This window comes from Lissotriton vulgaris, chromosome 2_1 (genome assembly GCF_964263255.1).
Source record: "Lissotriton vulgaris chromosome 2_1, aLisVul1.2, whole genome shotgun sequence".
Lineage (NCBI taxonomy): Eukaryota > Metazoa > Chordata > Amphibia > Caudata > Salamandridae > Lissotriton > Lissotriton vulgaris.
In genome coordinates, this window is record NC_141687.1 from 1690975255 (window position 1) to 1690992289 (window position 17035).

Consider the following 17035-nt stretch of genomic DNA (forward strand, 5'->3'; position numbering starts at 1 on the left):
CGTGCCCAGGGGGCCCAGGTTCTGCCAGCATAGGCAGAAAAAGTCTATCCCAGCACATGCCCACCAGTTGTCTCAGTGCATAACCAGGGCGGATGGGAGGGTCTGGATGGTTTTCAAACTGGGAGAAACTCTACAACCATTTACAGCATCACCAGATTTCCTATACGGCTGTGTGAGGTGTCTTATTTATGTTCAACCCGTTGGGTGAGAGGTCTGTAGGTTCTCATCTTCTATGCAGTAATTACATCTGTCTTCTTGCCTCTCCTTTGTTTTGCAGTACACTTACACTGTCACTAGGAGGACCTGGTGTGATCACCGTAACCATGGCGGCCTTCTGGGATTCATCATACACTAATCCCATAACAGCTGTGCAGCAAATTGCCGTGGGAACAACCTTTTATTTTGCCATTTTAGCAGGATCTATTGATGATGGAACATTTGCTCTAAGAGCTGACAGCTGCTACGCCACCCCAGTAAACGACACCAACAGCCAAACCAGGGTGAATCTGATCACAGGAGGGTAAGACCATCACAGGAGAGGGAGGCGTGCTCATCGAGGGTAGAGAGACGGGGTGGGAGCAACTGAGGGGCAGGTAACGGAATGTTTAAAGACACATTTTAGAATATCAGGCAGTGGGGGTTAAAGAGGTGAATGTCTCCAGAAGGCTCTACTTAATTATGAGCAGAGAGTTTAAGGGTGTGAGCGGTTCATGCCTGAACATGAGGAGCTTGTGCCGCCCAGGAAAATAGTATGGGTGATAGGATCAGAGCACAGATATCGTTTGTCAGAGCCCTGTCGGCTCTGGTCTGTTGAGAGATCCAAGTCCCAGAACCAGGTAGGTTTATAAAGATGCATTGCAGGAGCAGAGCCAGAAGCTCAACAGAGTCAGTGGCTCTAAGTCTCAGGAGCAAAGCCTGTGGATCTGAAGTCTCATTAGTCTTAGTTCCAGGAGCGGAGGCGGTGGCTCTAAAGTCTCATTAGTCTTAGTTCCAGGAGTGGAGCCTGTGGCTCTAAAGTCTCATTTGTCTTAGTTCCAGGAGCGGAGCCTTTGGCTTTAAAGTATCATTGGTCTTAGTTCCAGGAGCGGAGCTTCTGGCTCCGAAGTCTCAGTGTCTTATTTCTAGGAGCAGTGCCTGTGGCCCTGGGGAGTTACAGGGTGCTGGTTCCAGGAGCATTGCTGGTGAATCTAGATGCTCAAGGGAGTAGAGCTTGTGGGAGCTATTCATGTTGTGGGCTATAAGTCCCAGAGGCAGAACCAACTACACAGTGTCACGAAAGCAGAACATTTGGCTCTGACGTTTTAAGAAATTAAGCCTGAGTGAGAAGCCTCTAACATGTTTAAGTCTTGGTGCTCGAAGTGGAGACTGTGTTGGGATGGATCAGCTTCAAGTTTTCTGGGCGTTGAGTCATTGGAAGAGAGGATCCTGGGGCCTCTAGAACATCCTGTGGTGTGTCCAAGGAGCTGAAACTGGGATCTCTGGAGATGAGCCTGGGGTCTTTGAGGCCGAGCCTGGTTGCTATAGAGTCTCACTGTGCTTTGTCTCAGGCACAGAGCAAATGGCTCCTGCTGCTGTGCCTTGGGCCTCTGGAGCCACACAGAGTTCTGTCTCAGGTCCTAAGCCTGGGATATCTAGAGACTCAGGTTTTTTGTCCGGGTTGCAGAGATTGGGGCCTCTGGAGTTGATCCTGAGGCCGCTGGAATTGATCCTAGGGTGTCTGCAGCATCATAGTACTTTGTTCCAGGAGCTGTGTCTCAAGAGGTGAGTCTGGGGAAACAGCAATTTCCTGGTGTTTTGTCCAAGATGAAGAACCTGTGAGTCTTGGCTGATCAGGGCTCTGTGCCTGTGACTTGTTAATGTGCCAGTGGCCTTGACGTGTTACTCATTTAATTGCACTAATTTCTTTTCAGCTGTTCTGCAGATCAGGGGCTGACCACACAGATACTGATGAATGGAAAAACTATGAGTGTCTTTTTCAGCGCTAAAGCATTTGCCTTTGATCGGTATTCCTCGGTGTATGTCTTCTGTAACATGAGGATGTGTGTGAAAGCAGGCGGGAACTGTGCGGCGGTAAGTACTTTGGGTGCGGGCGGGGTGGGGGGACATGGGTCGGAGTACATATGTGAAGAGACATAGGACCTGTTACAGCTCTTAAGCATCACACACGTCGCCCACCTGTGGTGGTGAGCCTCAGCAAGGCCTACCAGTGGTAGGGGTTCTCCCTTCTCTGCGCAGAGTCCTCAGACCAATAGGAAGAAGTTGGCAAAGAAACTGGAATAGAAAAGACAGAGATTATTAAACCTCATGGGGTGGAACTACATTCACACAGCACCCTTCGGTAATGCATGAAGTAGCACACTGAATGGAAGGAGCTTGGTCCTTTTATACCCACACAGGGGCTCAAATGAAGGCGGTACAAGTACACAATGCTGGTTGTAAGTATATATAAGGTCATACAGAAAGTGTACAAGTAACAAGTGGGAGGTGCTAACAGTTAGTTAATTCTGGTGGACACATCATGACAGATACAAGTTGAGGACAGCTGTAAGCTCAACTGAGCATGTGCGAAGCAGAAGAGGCTAAATATATCTCGTCTCTAGGCAGATTTCAAGAGCAGTTAACAGGGAGGTAGGACAGAGCACATGACGAGCACATGGCAAACAAAATGGCTACCAGAAATACAAAATGGATTCCGCAAAATGGACAAGATAGTCTCTAAATACAAGATGTCTTCTGCTAATGCTTAACCTAATCGCTGCTAAATTACAACAGACGACCCTTCCAGCATTAGCTGAAGACATTCGATTATCTGGGGTAATTTAGATATGCATCCTGTACATTGATGCTCATCATCTCAGCTATCTCTTTATTTAACATATGCTGTGCTTTTATATCTGCAATATTTCTTTTGGCAGGTGTACAAGCAGTGATGCACATGGAGCAAAGCATAGGACCACATTGTATACAAGTACAGCATGTAAATAGTATCACCAGTAGTATACATAGAATAGTCAGTAGCTTCCAGCCCCAAGTAGCAAAGAGTGCCGATATCCAGTTTGAAAATGTCCATGTACCAGTCTCTGTGTGAAATTCTGCAGCAATCTTATGCAGTTTTGAGATTGCATCATATACTGATGGTGAGTGATCCGGTATAAACACACAACAACTACTACCGATGATGCGACATGCACCACCTCGATCAGCCAAAATCACGTCTAACACCATCCTATTTTGGAGAGCTACAATCCTCAAAATTTGTAGTTCCTCTGTAATGTTCCCAAGTGGCATAGTTGTTTGATTGATAACAGCTTCCATAACACGAGTTAATCGCCTTATCTTTCTGCTATTCAATGCAGCACCCACAAAGAAGATCAAACCCAAATTGAAATAGACATATTGTTGCAAAGTGGTATCTGTCTGGTCAACTTCATCTACACTTATTGTTCGAATATATCTATTCTTGGAAATGTCATTATACAACTTTATATTCAGGTGATATGATGGAGGGGCCAAGAACACAGGTGGTAACAAAAATGACATGTAACATACCCCCGGACCACCCAACAGGTAATTGATAGTATCCTTTATTACCACATACAAAATAAGTATTATGTGAAGATGTAAAACTGCTGTTATTAGCACCTTCAATAGTCAATGTCAAAATACATTCACTCCGTCCTACTGGAATTCTCCCAACACTACTTATACACAGTTCTGATTTAGCTCTGGTCACAGAAATTACAAAAGGTCCATTGTCTTTGATAGTCCGCATATTCGTGAAGACATATGCTGTCAAAATATTGTCCGGTTGGTATTCTTCCCATTCCCATTTAGTCCCTTTAGCTTGAGGATAACTATCTTCATCTTGATAGCATACTTTATTCAGACAAAAGATAATTCCTCCTACTGAAGGCTTTCCGAAAGCAAACAAGAGAGCATACCAAGCTTGACAAGAACCATTATGGGAAAACGGTAGAGGAATAAAAGGTGTTCCTCCTTTCTTTTGGTGTGCAGGTATCATTCCACACACCCAACAGTTGGTAGCATTCGTAGCATTGTGTGTATAATGCAACATCTTGATGAATGTGTTATTTAAGTAGGATTGCCGATGTTTCTGCTCATGGTAGGGAAGTGTAAAATAGTGATGTTCCTCTGAAGCTGGAGTAGTAGCAACAAGAAGCTGTTGAGCAGGAGCCACTTTATCAACAAACCAGGTGAGTATCGCCATAACCACCAGAGCAACAATAAACCCTGCAGCACAAGTTATTCTTTTGTTATTCATTTCAGCAACAGTGATAATTGATCTTTCTGAAATTCGTTGAAAACAATCGTTGGAGCTCTTATCCCTTGGTCAGCCGCTGATTTCTTCACCACGGGCCAAGACGGGTGTCACTACACTAACGCAGGGGTGATCCCGGCCCCCTTGCCACATTGGCTCTCCGTTTCACTAACCCAGGGCAGTAGCTCAACCAGTCTTTTTCAACACTGTAGATTCTTTCCTCAGTCTCAAGTGGTATCGCGATGCTCCAGAAATCGTGTGGTCCAGGAAGTCTACCGCAAATTCGTTAGGTGAGATAGCTTGACCTTTCTCCGTCTCCAGAATCTCTAGATGGTCGGTCAACACAGCAGGTCCCACCAAGGCAGGTGGCACACGCTTACAGTGTGTACTATGGACCCAGTTCTTCTTGTTCGCCACACAAACTGCTGTCCTTGTAGCAAGGAGTACTTGCTACGGACCTCGCCACCTCGGTCCCAGGCGGTTCGATCTCTTGAAGACCTTGACCATCACATATTCGCCAGGATGGAGTTCGTGGGCCTCACCTTTTGATCTGTCAGGAAGCGCTTCTCGAACCTGATGATGAATAGAGATCAAACTGTACCAAATAATCATTCATCAAAACACAAGGAACATCATGTATGGGGCGTGGCTTAGGAACTCCCCAAATATTCTATGGTCTCCCAAAGACCACTTCGTACGGGGTGAGACCAGATCATGAATGTGGCACAGATATTATGGACAACAGTGCCAAGGGTAGTGCATCTGACCACTTCAAAGACATGGAAGCCAGTATTTTCACCAACTTCAATTTCAAAGTAGCATTGTACCTCTCCACTAATCCTGCTGATTGTGGGTGGAAGACTGTATGGAATTTCTGTTTGATCCCTAATACTTTCAGGACATGCTCAACAACTTGCCCAATAAAATAAGGTCCGTTGTCACTTCACAAAAGCTTACAAACACCATATCTAGGGAAAAACTCCTTTAGAAGCACCTCTGCTGTGGTGAGAGCAGTATTATCCTTTGTAGGGTATGCCTCTATCCATTTGCTGAATGCACATACCACCACTAGGACATATTTCAGATTATTGCAGCGTTCGAGTTGGATGTAATCCATCTGCAAAACTTCAAAAGGTGAGGTTGGTGTAGCAAACCCTCCTGCAGGAGTTAGTGTCCCTTTTCCAGGATTATACTGCCAACAGATCAAACAAGACTGTACTACTCTTTTAGTTGCGCTGGCAATTTCAGGATGCTCCCAAACTTGTGTAAGCAATTTAGTTATTGCTAGAGCTCCAACATGTGCCAGCCCATGTGCCATTTGAACCATAGGTTGTTAATAGGCTGCAGGCAATATCCACTTATTCATTTCTTTGTTACGCCAACAGCCCTCATCGTCTAACATTCCTTCTTTAGACCGTTGCTCAAGTTCTTCCACAGAGGCAGATCTCTGTATATACAATACTTCCTCTCTAGCATCATGCCAACGCTCAGCTTGTGATTTCACTACATACATGGATGTAGTGCTTCGCTGCATCACAGTCTCACGAGCTACACGTTCTGCAAAGGCATTGCCTTGTCCTATTTTGTCAATGATTTTCTTGTGTGCGCTACTCTTCATAATAGCAACTCTCTTTGGGTATGTAAGTGCAGTCAAGAGATTATGTACTAATTCTCTGTGCATCATATGCTTCCCGTGGGATGTAAGAAATCCTCTTTCCTTCCAGAGTAGGCCAAAATCATGAACCCCTCCAAAAGCATAGCGGCTATCCATGTAAATGTTCCAACACAAATCAGTTCTAAGTTCACACGCTTGTGTCAAAGCTATTAGTTCAGCTGCTTGAGTCGACTTCTGAGGTATGCAAGCTGTTTCCACTACTGTCTCAAGCGTGGTGATTGCATAAGCAGCTGAAGTCGTGCCATCTGGTAACTTCAAACAGGACCCATCAACCCACAGTTCCCCATCTACATATGGAAGGGGCGTATCTTGCAAATCGATGCGACCCTTTGTCTTTTCCCCAGTAAGGAATATACAATCGTTAGGCTCCTTTGACTGAGACTGAGTCGCAGGATATGGCAACAAAGTGGCTGGGTTCAGTGTCACACACCTCTTCAAGGTAATATGAGGTGCTAACAGTGTCAATTCTTATTCTGTCAGACGAGCACTAGTTAAGTGTTGTGTCTTAGTCTGATTTAAAGGGGCATCTACTACATGAGGTACTAGCACCAACAGTTTGTGTGACAAAACTATCCCTTCACTCTGACATATAGACACAGCTGTCTCTGCAACTGAATGGAAGCACCCAGGCAATGCACGAGCAACAGGATCAAGTACTGAAGAAAAGTATGCGCAAGGATGCTGCTTGTCCCTGTGTGTCTGTACTAAAACTGACAATGCACATCCATCTTTCTCATGTACATAGAGTGTAAAAACCTTCATATAATCTGGTGTGCCTAATACTGGTGCAGAGCAAAGAGCTTGTCTTAACTGACGAAAATAATTTTGACATTCATCTGTCCATGGAAGGGGGATCGGAGTGTTTTTAGTCAAAAGCGCCAGCAGGGGTTTAACAATGTGTGAAAAGCCCAATATCCATTGTCTACAAAACAAAGTCAAACCATTGAATGCACAGACATTATTCTGTGTGGAAGGTACTGGGGTGTCTAAAATTGCTTGAATGCGATCTGGTGTCAATGCACGGCCCTCCTTAGACAGAAGGTGACCTAAGTAGGTTACCTTCGGTCTACAATATTGCAATTTCTTTCGTGATACTTTATGATGGTGTGTAGCAAGAAAAGAAACTAAAGACAAAGTACATTTTTCACACTGCTCAGGCGTATCAGCTGCCAACAAGATATCATCGACATATTGTATGAGAGCCACTCCATCAGACAAAGTAAAGGAATCGAGTTGTCGTTTTAAGGCTTGACTGTAAATACTCGGACTCTGAGTGTACCCTTGAGGAACTCTACAAAATCTGTATGATTGATTATTCAGAGTGAAACCAAACAAATATCAGCTATCAGGATGAATAGGAATCAAGAAGAAAGCATTCTTCAAATCGATTACAGAAAATGTAGTTGCAGTCGGAGGGACCAGGATAAGTAATGTCGTTATGTCAGAAACCACAGGGTACTGCAGTACTTCAATCTTGTTGACTTCTCTTAAATCAATGATGAATCTATAAATCCGGGTGTCAGTATCTTTTTTCAAAATGGGAAGAATCGGACTATTGCACACATAATAAGGAACTTCTTCCACAACCCCCACTTTAATCAAATCATGAACACTGTGTGTAAGTGCTGCTTCTCCTTCTTTGGAAATTTTATACTGAGGCAGTCTTGGCAAAGAAGCACCCTCCTTGACACTAATATGCACTGGCAGAATAACCATTTGCCCTACATCGGTTTCTGAAGTAGCCCACAAAGTACTAGGGGGTGAAGCTAATGCAATGTCCTCTTTAACAATAAAGTATCTCTCAATCACAGGGTAGTTGTCAATCAAAATAACCCATACTCCTTCCGGAGAACATCGTATCGTAGCCCTGAAATAAGCATATCAAGACCCACAATATTGTCTGGTGTGTTCGGAGAAAGCAAAAACGGACATGGAGCAGTAAACTTATCAACATGGAATGCAAGTGGTTGTGACAATGGGCTAAGGGAAGGTGTTCCATCGAAACCTATCGTTGTAATGGTTAAGCCAGACAGGTGAGCCCTGGGAACCAGATGTTTAGACAAGGTGCTACGAGTACCTCCTGTATCAACCAGAAACTGATCAGTGGAACCCAAAACATGTGCAGTACCATAGGGACCCCTCTGATCTACTGGAACTTCAACGGATTCCTTACCCCATTCTCTGGCAATCCTATGCATAAGCAGAATCTTGTAAATCAGACAGCACATAGTCGGACATTTGATATTGGTTCCTTCTATCAAAAGTGTGAAACCCATCCTGCCCACTTGTATTTGCATCATAACTAGCGCGATCATTTGTGCATCCTCTAGGCCCTGAATATCCTGAGCGATTTCTCATTCGTCCCCGACCACGTGGACACTGCTGAGCACGCAGTACTGGACAATCATGAAGCCAATGTCAAAATTTCTTGCAGTACGCACACTGATCAACAGACAAATTCGAACGAGTATAAGAAGGAAAAGAAAAACCATAAGGTCCACGTCCGCCTCTACCATTACCTCTAGAAGGTGGGCCATAAGCTTGAGCTAACATAACCTTTGTTTTCAACTCTTTAGACTTTTTATCCTCATTCCTTTTAGCTTCTAATTCTTGTCGCTCATAATACTGAGCCATGGTTAAGAGAGAAACCGGAGAAGAGGTAGTCCATGAACCCTCACTGGTCTTCAAGCGACTAGCTATTCCTGGCAAAAGCTTTGGGACATATTTATCGACAAACAGATATCTACCCGTGTCATCTGTCAATGACTGGCCACTAAAATCGTGGAATGCTTCTTCAAAGCGTGTGAAGAAGTCAGAAACTGATTCATCTACCTTTTGCTTGCAAGACGCTAACACTGTCTAATCTATCTTTTTAGGGGGAATAATCATTTTTAACTTAACTAATATAGCTGCCGGAAGATTTAAAATGAACTGACACGGTTTCTGTGCAGGTTCTCTATCTTTATCTAACTGCTCTAAATCTTTCAACAATGCTCCAAATGTCACATGATCATCAACTTTACGCACCGTTCTCCACATATCAGGCGGTAATATTAGTCCAAAAAACAAATCAATATCAGGCAAAGTCTTAGTACAAGAGCTAATGGCACCCTCAACTTCCTCATAAAAGGCTGCTGGATATTTCGCGGATCAGGCAATGCATTTTTAAGGGCCATAACATCTGCTCTATTCCAAGGAGTGTAAAACCAATTATAAATAAAATATCCTACAGAAGTCTTATCATCATTTGTACCAGTTCCTTTAGGAGGAACATATAAAAGCACGGCTTCCCATTAATTACAACATTCTTATCTGTTTCAGGAGTAGAAGTTCATGCCATGCTGATTCGGGATGTTTGTGCAGCTGTGTCTGCTGCCTTTTTCTCCTCTCGCAAACGGGCTGCTTCAACACGCAGTTTAACCAAGCCTCTGATCGTGTCAGCCACCTGAGAGAAGACAAAAAGACCTTCAGGTCGTTTTTTACAATCAGCTGCTAAATCATCTGGCTCTATTTCTAACAAATATTTTCTAAACCGTTCGATAACCTCTGCTGCAAATGTATCGGGAAAATATATTTGCTCCCTTTCCTGCCAATCTAAAAGTTCAGAAGCAGTGGCAGTACTGCGAACGGCTTTACGCGTAGCAGATCTAATCTGAGACGCACGTTCAGCAGATAACACCGAGCGAGTTTCTCTAGCTTTGTCCTGGTCTGTAGGAGAGTCCTCATCTGACTCTTAAGGAGCATAAGGAAAGGTACACGGATGTGGACAATGATCTAATAGGATAGAATCATCTTGGGGTTTATTAAGGATAGAATAAAGAGGTCTACGAACAGCATATTAGCCATTTACCTGTAAATGATACTCCCTGTCTTCCCTCTCTTTAATTTGATTAATTTCCCTATTTTTCATTTCCAATGCTTTCGCATGAATACTCTTGCGTTGTTCTTTTTCAATCAAGGCTTGCTCACGCTTCATTCGCTCAGGCACTTCTTTCTCCCACATTCGTACACAGTCAAACATATCTTGCCTAGCTTTTCGCTTAAACATCCGTTGCCCACATACTGAATCTTTCGCAAATCAAATGACCAATGCATAGGCCAACACAACTCAGGATCTTTACGAGTGTATTTGTTCCATAATGTGCTGTACATTATGGAAGAAATACCATACTTAATATACATGTCCCTATTAGGCGTCCCCTCTGGGAGGGCCAGTTGTGCTTCATCGAGTTTCAAACTGGTACCATTACAGAAGCAACACATCCTACGAAGTGTGCTGGAAACAGGCATGCCAAAAATAGTGCAGAATATGCAGTATTTATTAATCAAAGTAGCGCTTAAGGTATTCTTCGTACGTTGAGCCGTTCAAACAAATTTAGATAGAGAAAAATCTCGTCATTACCTGCCTATATGAATTGCAAAGCATATATAATTATCAAACAAATACTAATATTGCCCAATCTTACAAACAAAAGCCGCAGTAAGTGTTACTAAACTACCTTACCAATCAAAGGCATCAAAAAACCAACAGCAAGTGCCTCAGAACGGCTCTTACCAATCAAATGGTGCCCAGGTTCCAACTGCCAAGTTCTCAAATTGACCAAATGGTCACTGCACAGCGAATCAACAGAAGAGATCTCAATCGAGGACCGGCGCCACCTGGATGGTCAGATCAAAAAGAAAGGAAAAACGCTGTGGGTGCCAACACTCGGGTCTCCATAGGCAGCAATCTCTTCCAAAGCGAGATTCCAATCCTTCGTCTCTAACAGTCCTTCGGGCATCCGAGTCGCGATGAGCCCCGCGTTGGAAGCCCCAATTTGTGGTGGTGAGCCTCAGCAAGGCCTACCAGTGCTAGGGGTTCTCCCTTCTCTGCACAGAGTCCTCAGACCAATAGGAAGAATTTGGCACAGAAACTGGAATAGAAAAGACAGAGTTTATTAAACCTCATGAGGTGGAACTACATTCACACAGCACCCTTCGGTAATGCATGAAGTAGCACACTGAATGGAAGGAGCTTGGTCCTTTTATGCCCACACAGGGGCTCAAATGAAGGTGGTACAAGTACAGAATGCTGGTTGTAAGTACATATAAGGTCATACAGAAAGTGTACAAGCAACAAGTGGGAGGAGCTAACAGTTAGCTAATTCTGGTGGACACATCCTGACAGTTACAAGTTGAGGACAGCTGTAAGCTCAGCTGAGCATGTGCGAAGCATAAGAGGCTAAATATATCTCGTTTCTAGGCAGATTTCAAGAGCAGTTAACAGGAAGGTAGGACAGAGCACATGGCGAGCACATGGCAAACAAAATGGCTGCCAGAAATACAAAATGAATTCCGCAAAATGGATAAGATAGTCTCTAAATATAAGATGTCTTCTGCTAATGCTTAACCTAATCACTGCTAAATTACAACACACCTGAATACCTCATCACTCTAAAAACAACGTATGCTGGCATGAGTAGAGGCAGAGGGTTTACTCCTATGGTTCCCTAAACCAAACGCTCTCCATTGCTTTTAGTAAACCCTTCCTGATGACTTCTAAAGTGGTAGGACACTTAAGTTATTGCTGAGGTTGAATCACTATGGAAATGACAAAGGGCCACATGCATGAACACTTTTTCCTATAGACACAGAATGGGCAAAACCCCTTGGTGCATCTGGCCCAAAGAGTGTTATCATGCACATACTTTGCTTAGCATGTGCAGGTGGTTATGGGTTGTGGGCACCTATTTAGCGGGCTTTGACTTATATTCCGTCATCAGACTCTGACTCAAAGTCAGAGGGAGAATGGCAGAAAAGGAAAAAGAAGGAGGCAAAAGACAGAAAGCAGTGGCAAAGGGAGAAATCACGGATGAGACATAAGGTGTAGGGTGGTAGAAGAAGGTGGCATGAGTTGGAATCAAGACAAGGTAACCACATTATTTTGCAGATCATTCAACTCAGCAGCACAGGCTCCGAAACAACATTTGGTGCCCCTTCACTTATGGCAAGGAGCCCATTGCAAATTTCTGAAGGGTGTCATCGTTTGCTCCACCCCATAGAGTAGAGTGTAGGCAAAATTGGTAAATGACTGGAAATGATCATAGGAAGGTGAATCAAGGGGAAGGAATGCACCAAGTGATTTATAAGGGGTAAGGTGATTTATAAGGGGGAAGGCCAACTGTGGCACCCTGTTTGTCCTATGTTGTGCTGCGTCATGGAGGATGCTCCACATAGCAGCCTTTAGTTGCTATCTTTTTTTTAAATGTATTTCTGTTTATTAATGACATGGGGCAATACATATGAGGTGGCATAATAAAACAGTTCCATAATTATTATATGGAGAAAACAGATATGAAAATCATGAGCGACTTGCTCTTCATGCGTAGCACCATTGAGTATTTAAGCCCCATATCTACATTTTGTGTAGGTAAAATATCGTACGTGTAACGTCACAACATGAGAACTTGAGGGTCAGATTGACCAGGAAAGGATGGGGAGGAGGGGGAAGAGGGAGGGGATGGCAGGAGGAGATTCCGCTATGATCTACCACATCATCATATCACAGCTATTATGCCAACTATCTTCCTCCACATCACCCGGCCGTTACTTGTGGGGGTGAAGGAAGGGGGAAGTGGGTCCCATCTTGTTCTTGATGTCTGAAATAGATCGGTAGCGGTCACCAGATACATCTGGGGAGGCATTACATCCCAGTAGGCGGTCATTTGGCCCTGACAGTATGTCACATCGCGTATCCCATCCTCCACGAGGGGTAGCGGGCAGCGACCCCGCACATGCCTATTAGTGGCGGTCCATGCAGGTAACAGCGGTGCAGCGGTGGGGCCGTGTGGGGGGGATTCCGAGGGACGATGCAGAAGGAAAATTAATTATGTGTTTAATTTTCCCTCTGCATCGTCCCACAAAATCACCCTTTACATGGCCCAACCGCTGCTACCTGCACAACCGCGGCTGATCACACTGCATCTCTTGCCTAGCAGCATGAGCAGCACAGTTAGTTTTCTGTTTTCTATGGCCATGCAGTATTTCTTGAACATAGTTCTCAACTCAGGAATATGGTAGTGGATTGCCGAATAACTACAATTCTTATGTTATTCTGCCTGGATCTGGCCTCCAAGTCCTCATTTTTATTACAAATCACCTTCAGCACTTTCTCCATGGAGAGCAACTTCTCCTTCATTGCATTCCCCTCGTCCTCCACTGCTGAGGTTTGCTGTTCCAGCTGTTCAATCGGTTCGTCATGGTTGGACCCCTTTTCCTTTAGGCGATCAAACCTATTTGTCAGGGAGTCTATTTTTTTATGAGTGGCCGTGAGGGACTGTTTTAGGACTCATTTCACTAATGTCAGGGGGCATTACGACATCCATTTCAGATTCCTGCCAACCGCTTCCAGTTGGACCCTGCTCTATCTTATCCGGCCCATGTTGGTCGAAAGATAGCTTGAAATGGCAGGTGTAGAATTTCCCCATGGGGGTGACGTGCACACAGGGCTACCAAGTAGGCACCTTCTCCTCACAACAACGTCTTTAAGGTAGCCTGCAGCTGTCGCTCTGGCGTGAAGCGGTGGGTGTGGTGCACAAGAGGGGAGCACAACCTCCCCCCAGATGAGAGGCTACTTCTGTAACAGGGCACATACTAGTTCCAAGCCCCACCATCTGGTGATGCGTCCACTCACCAGGGACAGAAGCCCAGGGAAAATCAACTCACTCCCTGGTGCTGGAACTCCGGATGCACCCTCAGAGAGGACCCAAAGGTGCTGGCTGCCCTCATCCTTCCTCACCCTTCCTCACCCCGGGGACAGACCACGGGGTGAACGCCAGGCCCCAAGCGGTGCGCCCAGCCATGTGCCTTGACCACCAGCAGGGCCTTCGCTACCGTCCCGCACAGCCAGAGTCATGGCAGGCCCCAAGCTGGGGATTCCAAGGACTCCCCTCCTCCGGGGCCCATCGCCACTGCCTCAGGCAGTAGTGTTCCTCCACCTGACAAACAGGAAGGCTCGCAGTCGCCACCTCTGGACTGCCCCATGCAGCCGATCCCACCATGGGACCTCCAGCTAGTCTCTCCACCATCGCAGACTGTATCCCTGCAGTCCCAACGGCTCCTCCACTCCGGGTCCTGGCAGATCCACCTCAGCCTCGATTGCTTCAAATGTACATAAATAGAAAAAATGCGTCCCCATGGCATTTTTTTCTATTTCTTTCATTTTGAAGCAATCGCAGTACCTGCACTTTAGCTTAAGATGTTCTAAAGCTAAAGCACGGTTGACACCATTGTAAAAAAAGTAAATAAATAGAGAAAACAAGCATGCAGCCACCATTTCTTTTCTATTTGTATACTTAGCGATGGCGACACCCGCGGTTTAGCTTTAAACATCTTAAGATAAAGTATGGGTGCCGCCATTGCTTCAAAAGTCAATAAATAAAAAAAACTAAATGTGGCTGTACAACTCTTTTTCTCTATTTGTTTACTTTTGTTACAATTGCAGCACCCGCGCTTTAGCTTTAAACATTTTAAGCTAAAGCTTGGGTGCTACAATTGCTTTAAAAGTACAAAAATAGAAAAAAAGACGTGAGGATGATTTTTTTTCTATAACCTTACTTTTGAAGCAATCACACCACCCACGCTGTAGCTTAAGATGTTTAAAGCCATGGGGCGGGTGCCACAAATGATTTGCATGCTCTTGCATTACTGAAAGTTTGAGCTATTGGGCTTGCATTATTATTAGCAACGCCAATAGCTCAAGCTTTCAGTAAGCAAATGCCTGTTTTTTGATGCTCATGGTGTGTGCCAAAGGTGAGACCCATTTAAGCTGGTCAGGAAACCTAGCCACATAGGTAAGAGCTCCGCCAGATATATTCGCCAGTGCTCAATTTCTACAAAAATAAAACGAGTTAAGGGACACAGAGTTTTCATTTGAAACCTGTGCCTTTGAATGGTAGCTTTGCAGTACCAAAATTGCCTAGTCTCAAGTCTGCCTTTTGTCTCTTTCTTCCACCACCTTCCACCTCCTGTCTCTTTGTCTCAGTCTTGCAGGTTGGTTTCTATCTTTTCTTTTGACCTTTGTTGCTGTAGTCCCGCCTTTCTCTTTCTCGCTTTTTGCCCCTTCCTTGTTCTGGGTGAAAAGTCTGACTTTGAAAAATAAGCACTTATCGATGAAATGATTGCAGGTGCCCACCATCTGGAACCACCTGCATAAATTAAGCACTGCCAAAACAGACACAAAATGCTGAATATTATTATTTGCAGTTGCATATATCTGACTGTTTGATTACTTTAGATTTACATTGTCCTTAAAGGTTTATAGAATTTTTCAAGGAATTGTCGGCCGTGTATTAAATTAAAATGTAATTGAGGTGGCAATTTTTTCGATTTAGAAGTTTGGAAAGCTTCTTAGTGTAGGGTTGCTGCCAATGTGTCTCAAAGCTAAACCAGTACTGTTCTCTCCAGGAAAATAAAATGATAGAGTAAAAATGTAAGATTGATAGTCGCTTTTATTGTGTCTTTCTGTGCGACCGTTGCAACAATAAGACAAAGGTTCTACATATGCAGTGTAGTTAAAGGAGTAACAATACCATTGGAAACATAATATTAAACAAGCAGTGGCAAAGAGTCTGTCCGGCTTTAATGTGGTGAAACAGGCAGACCCAAGCATTCACAAATACAGTTTAGGACAATAATTTCAGACCGAAATGCTTTGGCAAAGGTGTGAAAATCGTAGCAAATGAGGATTACTTTTTCTCTAGTATGTATATTGGGGATAAGTGATTGAATATGATGAACAGTGTGATGACTGAGTGTACTTTTCACATGTAAAATAGTCCCATACGTGTCTAAATGGAAGCACTTCCTAGGAGGCAGAATTATAAACCAAGTAGCCAATAATTTGAGGAGAAAGAGAAATACTCTTGTGGATAAAGCAAAAATTCGCTCTAGACATATTGTATGGAAATTTAAAAAATAGGTCACACACACAGCATCGCTATCCGGCCAGGCATACATTAATGGATGATTTAATAAAAACAATAACAGACTCCATAACAAGTGACAGCAATTGAGGAATCTTTATTGAGCGTCCATTAAGAGGACGCAATCTATAGGTTTTGATTAACTATATTTCCTTGTTTTTCACATGGGTGAACAGTAAAGTGATTTCATTTAGCATGATATTTCTCTGAGTTCCTCACGTTTCTCTCTTCTTTTTTTAAAAAAAGTTTTATTTATTTGAATTTTGTGCAGACATAAACATAAAACTGCTTGTATTGCAGGTACGAGTCTCACAGTCACTGGATTGATAAACATCCACCAGTGCTCACCTTACATATGGGTAGCAACATATTCCGCATAGCGTCACGTAGATTGATATATGATGAACAGACATTGCATATTGGTCTCACAGAATCATAGAAATGTAATATGCTGAATTAAAGGTCCACATTTGGTAGGGTAGCAATTAAAGGTCTGCGTTTACAATAGTATTCAAGAACTTGGCAGCCTATAGATGTAGAATGCATACATAGTGACTAGCCCACTCGAGCAAACCCTCGCAGGGGTAATGATATCAGATTAGTCAGTTTCTTACCCGCAGATGTCTCACAAGTGCTGGTTGGGGGTTAATGAACTATGTTGAGATAACAGCATTATCTACCGGTTTCTCTCTAAGCCAGAATATGAAGGGTTCCCAGATATCTTTAGGGTGAGAAGCCATGGGCATCAGGTCCGAGAATGCTGCTAGCTGTTCCTGGCAATAAACAATATTCTGTATCCAAATTTTAATGCAGGGAGGTTGTGGTGCACCCCAGTGTATGGGGACTCGGCTCTTAGCAAGTAGGAGCATCATTGCGATGATCCTGCGCTTCTGTGGCGGGGCCTTCTTTACGTTCCCTAGAAGTGCCAAGAATGGCGTGGAGTCAAGAGTGTACCCTGTGACTGCCCTGAAAGTGACAAAAACCTCCCCCCAGAAACTAGCTACGACTGGACAGCTTCACGCCATATGTAGGAAGGTGGCATTTTCCTGGTTATACTTCCAGCATTTGGAGCCCTTGCATAATCCAAGCTTGTGTGGTTGTGAGGGAGTGCGGTATACT

General features: G+C 44.0%; 1 protein-coding gene across 1 annotated transcript in view; it reads left to right on the forward strand.

Moving 5' to 3' along the window:
- LOC147733109 (uromodulin-like) overlaps positions 1–16243 on the forward strand; it is a 92564-nt gene extending 76321 nt beyond the window's left edge. Inside the window, exons 7-9 of the mRNA XM_086955810.1 lie at positions 278–520; positions 1911–2070; positions 16217–16243. Coding sequence (XP_086811936.1) covers positions 278–520; positions 1911–2070; positions 16217–16243 — 430 coding nt within the window. The remainder of the gene's footprint in view (positions 1–277; positions 521–1910; positions 2071–16216) is intronic.
- Positions 16244–17035: the final 792 nt, after the last annotated feature.